General features: G+C 42.7%; 1 protein-coding gene across 1 annotated transcript in view; it reads left to right on the plus strand.

The window, feature by feature from the left end:
- The first annotated feature begins 3,803 nt into the window (after positions 1–3,803).
- The window catches only part of fbxo28 (F-box protein 28), a 42,379-nt gene continuing 40,895 nt past the window's right edge, over positions 3,804–5,287 (plus strand). The window contains exon 1 of the mRNA XM_019872096.1: positions 3,804–3,986. Coding sequence (XP_019727655.1) covers positions 3,804–3,986 — 183 coding nt within the window. The remainder of the gene's footprint in view (positions 3,987–5,287) is intronic.

Genomic DNA, 5,287 nt, shown 5'->3' on the forward strand with positions numbered 1-5,287 from the left:
CTTGTATTTGTGTGTTCGAGGGCTGGGTTAGTTGTTCTTGGCTGACGTCATAGAGAGGGGACGAGCCTATGAATGTGTGTTAATTCCCCATTTTGTTTATTAAAAACGAACGAATTGCATCAGCGACTGCGTGCTTCCTTCTGTCCACATTGAAGGGCTTTACAATACCGTATGCAAATACTATGCCCACATTTTCGAGAGGTTCCTAGGCCAAGAGCGACATCTATTGGTAAAACTGTAATTTGGGAAAAAAATCATTTTAAAGCTGTGTGGATTTTTCCCTTTCAGATACACCAGGGGTGGCCAACCAGTCAGAGATTAAGAGCCAATTTTTCAGTGTGTTACTGCAAAGAGACACATTATACACATGGGTACACAGAATCATCACCGCATTGCTTCCTCGCGCACGCACACACACGCACGCAAACACACTCACAAGTCGCAACCGGAGGGGGGATCGAATACCAAAAACATGCAAACTCCACACAGGGAGGCCATAGCCGGAATCGAACCCTGCACCTGTGCACTGTGAGGTCGACGCGCTAACCACTCGTCCACCTACATTCAAATTATGGAAAGAAAAAAACGCATAGCTTTCAAAACAAAGATACAACTATCAGGATTTTTTTTTAAAACAAACCCAAAAGATAAAACATGGGATGGTTCCAGAAAATGTGGTAATTTAAAGCGAATGAGCAAGCAAGTTGGTCACAGGAGGATAATTGATGCAGTATTTAGTTCCCCTCTGCGAATAATTGGAATTATAATACCAGCAGTATATAATATTTATAATAAAGGTTTGTAAAATATGTTTACAAACATAGGTGGAAATATAGGATGTTACGAGACGATGTTGTTTATATATTGCTTCCTTCTGTCCACATTGAAGGGCTTTACAATACCGTATGCAAATACTATGCCCACATTTTCGAGAGGTTCCTAGGCCAAGAGCGACATCTATTGGTAAAACTGTAATTTGGGAAAAAAATCATTTTAAAGCTGTGTGGATTTTTCCCTTTCAGATACACCAGGGGTGGCCAACCAGTCAGAGATTAAGAGCCAATTTTTCAGTGTGTTACTGCAAAGAGACACATTATACACATGGGTACACAGAATCATCACCGCATTGCTTCCTCGCGCACGCACACACACGCACGCAAACACACTCACAAGTCGCAACCGGAGGGGGGATCGAATACCAAAAACATGCAAACTCCACACAGGGAGGCCATAGCCGGAATCGAACCCTGCACCTGTGCACTGTGAGGTCGACGCGCTAACCACTCGTCCACCTACATTCAAATTATGGAAAGAAAAAAACGCATAGCTTCCAAAACAAAGATACAACTATCAGGATTTTTTTTTAAAACAAACCCAAAAGATAAAACATGGGATGGTTCCAGAAAATGTGGTAATTTAAAGCGAATGAGCAAGCAAGTTGGTCACAGGAGGATAATTGATGCAGTATTTAGTTCCCCTCTGCACAGAGCTTGTTTTCAGCCCACAAAACTCAGTGAGTGCATCGATTAGATAAACTAATTCCATTCATTCAGCATGTTGCGTCTGTTCCTCCTTAATCTTTCAGTTGCTAAGAAACTAATTCCATTCATTCAGCATATTGCGTCTGTTCCTCCTTAATCTTTCAGTTGCTACGCAGTTGCTGAGGCTCTTTTATGATTTGGTCCTTTATTCTGTCATATAATATTGGTGTCTCACAGTATAAAAACTCGGATTACTCAGAGACACCTCACTGCGTCAAGATTTCTCCCAGTCTCTGTAGCTAGCCATGCTCTCTGTAGTTACTTTGCACTTTCGTACATAAAGAATTTTACTTTTCAACTTTTGTGTCGTCTCTACTTCTGGGTCCAAATTCCGCTCTGCACGTGACATAATAGTAGCTTCCCTGAATTGCTTTGTCATTCCCAAGCAAAGTTGGGGCGAGGATCACCTGATTGTGAACAAATGCATGAGAAAATCGTTGAACAGTTTAAGGACAATGTTCTTCAACGTACAGTTGCAACGAATTTCGGGATTTCATCATCTACGGTCCATAATATCGTCAAAACGTTCAGACAATTTGGAGAAATCACTGCATGCAAGCTGCATGTTTGAAAACAAACATGAATGCCCACGAACTTAGATCTCCAGATGGAACTGCATCAAAAAACATCGTTGTGTAAACGATATCACCACATGGGCTCTGGAACATTTCAGAAAACCTATTTCAGTAATACAGTTTAATGCTACATTTGAAAGTACAACTTACAATTTTACTGTGAAAAGCAAAAGCTATTTATCAACATCCAGAAACGCTGCCGGCTTCTCTGGCCCCGACCTCATCTGGGATGGTCTGATGTAAAGTGGAAAAGTGTTCTGTCGTCTTTTGTAAATTGTGCATGTTGCCTCCGGGGTAAAGAAGAAAAGAACGATCCAGACTGTTATGGACGCAAAGTTCAAAAACCAGCATCTGTAATGGTATAGGACTGTGTTAGTGACAATGGCATTTGTTACTGACATATCTGTGAAGGCACCAATCATACTGAAAGGTATACACAGGTTTTGGAGAAAGATATGCCACCATTCATGCAATGTCTTTTTCATGGACACCCCTGCTTATTTCAGCAAGATAGTGCCAAACAACATTCTGTAGGTGTTACAACAGTGTGGCTTTGTAATAAAAGAATGCAGGTACTAGACTGGCCTGCTTGGAGTCCAGACTGATCATTGGAAATCTATGGCACATTATCCATCGATGCATCGTTTATCTCATCTATGGTCATGAGCTATGGGTCGTGACCAAAAGAAGGAGATCCCGGATACAAGCGGCCGAAATGAGTTTTCTCCGAAGGGTGTCCGGGCTCTCCCTTAGAGAGAGGGTGAGAAGCTCGGTCATCTGAGTCGACCCGCTTCTCCTCCACATCGAGAGGAGCCAGATGAGGTGGCTCAGGCATCTGATTAGGATGCCTCCTGAACACCTCCCGGGTGAGGTGTTCCGGGCATGTCGGCAGGAGGCCACGGGGATGACCCAGGACAGGCTGGAGAGAGTCTCCGTTTAGTTCTTGGTACTTCTATTGAAGATTCAGGAAGCCCCCTCCCTGCCCATCTTTAAAACCTGCCTCAAAACTCACTTGTATTGTTTGGCATTTGACTCAGCATGACTCAGATTTGATCTTAGTTTTACTGTTTGGTGCCTTCTCCCATCGTTGTTACTAATTTATTGCTTTATTGTTGTATACAGGTATATGTTAGTTGCTCCATGTACAGCACTTTGCCTGCAGCGATGGCTTTTGAAAGTGCTCAAAAATTCAGTTGAGTTGAGTTTGTCTCTTTGAAAAGTAAATGTATTGTTTTTGTAGTGTATTCAATTAAAGATAGTTTGAATATGATTTGCAAATGATTACATTCTGTTTTTGTTTATGTTTTATTGTATCGCTGCTCAGGCCTTAATAATGGTAAAAGTGCAGTGAAATAAATATGCATCCTCCTTGCGTACAAGTCACAGCTGTTTATTCACCTGGACGGTACTTATTTTTCTTATACTCTACCAAACCATCCTGCGGGCCGGATTAAACCCATTTGCTTGATCCGGCCCGCGGGCGTTTGACACATCCTGCAGATTAAAAATAATATAAATAATACGAATAATAATAATAAGAAGAAGAAGAAGAAGAAGAAGAAGAAGAAGAAGAAGAAGAAGAAGAAGAAGAAGAAGGCGAAGGCGAATACGACAACGAAGAAGACGAAGAAGACGAAGTCGAAGAAGCTGCCTTACGTCATTTCCGCCCACTCAAGCAGAGACAAAGATGGCTACCAACGTGGAACGAATTGATGTCCGTGTTGGTTCTTTACCTTCAGATGTTGTGGTACTCAAACAACCATCGGTGGACCAGACTCATCAGAACAACCCACTTTTAGGGCTACCTATTGTGGCCATCGAGGCAATCCTCAATTTTTTGTCTTACGATGAAATCAGTTTGCTGCGCTCGGTAAGAACAACGTGACGGGATAACTATTGTTATTACAATTGTATTATTAGGAGTATTATTGTTATTGTAAATATCAGTTAGTAACTATCTACTGTTTTATGCCTTGTCACTTGCGGCTGTGCACCCTGCCATTGCAATTTTGATCTAGCTAAGACAGCAACACTAGCAGCGTTATTGATACACTAGAGTAGACACATAACATGTATGTAAAAGACGACTAACTTAAACTTGTGCATCAGTGGCGGATGCTGGTCTGCCAAGGAGGGGAAGCTCAATTTCGGCCGACATCATAAAATGTGTCTGTTTATTTATACGTGAATTCTATTCTCCGTTCCTTTTCAAAAAAATGATCTGTGACACTGTCATACCAACAAAGCGCCTTCTCCAGGGACTTAACTAGTGTCCTGTAACGACAGCAACTACAATAAAACCCACCAGAAATAAAAGATTAATGTGTCGCTCATCGTTTTAAACAGAGAGTGAGTGTCGCTAAGGTGATTAGAAGAAGTCTCCAGTTACACTCAGAACAGAATGAGAATTGAAAAATGCTCCCGCGAATGCCTTCACCAAAAGATCAGTGATTGGCTCATTTCACTGTCAATCAAAAAGAGATTCCGCCTCAGACAGATCATCCAATCATCATGCAGAGAAGCGGAGCGTCCGAGCCAGCCCATAAACGCCCACTGTCAAGAGATTCCCAGAGACGCTGAGCGTCTGATGGGCGGGACAAAACCAGCATTTATCCAATGACTCGTCTCATTTCAATGCATTGGGACAACCTACACTGAACTCTCAAGACGCCCAGCGTCCGCGCTGCAGACGCTCAGCGTCCACACAGTTTAAAGCACAGTGAAGCTGCTGGAATGAATGAGAAGAGAGTCGCTTCGTAACGTGTAATAAAAAGCTGATTCGGAACAAAAGCTGAGCGCGTTGCAGTGCATATTATTTCAATTGTATGTACACCCATTTATTTGATCACTTATTTTCATTTTAGGGGAAGCTGAGGTTCCCTTGCAGTCTGAGAGCAATCGCCTCTGGTGTGCACATATATATATATATATATCTCAGTGTTGTGTCCAAGGACCGGCAACCCAAGGCCAAGGCCAAGGACTTGACTCCGAGGCCAAGGCCAAGGACTTGGAAAATTTTCCGAGGCAAGGCCAAGGCCAAGGACTTGAGAAATTTTCCAAGGCCAAGGCCAACGACCAAGGACTTGCCTCTGAGGCCAAGGCCAAGGACCAAGGACTGATTTTGAAGCTGAGGCCTAGCCGAGGACATGTATAAAACAATGCTATCATACC

This window comes from Hippocampus comes, unplaced genomic scaffold, assembly GCF_001891065.2.
Source record: "Hippocampus comes isolate QL1 unplaced genomic scaffold, H_comes_QL1_v1.1 scaffold269, whole genome shotgun sequence".
NCBI lineage: Eukaryota > Metazoa > Chordata > Actinopteri > Syngnathiformes > Syngnathidae > Hippocampus > Hippocampus comes.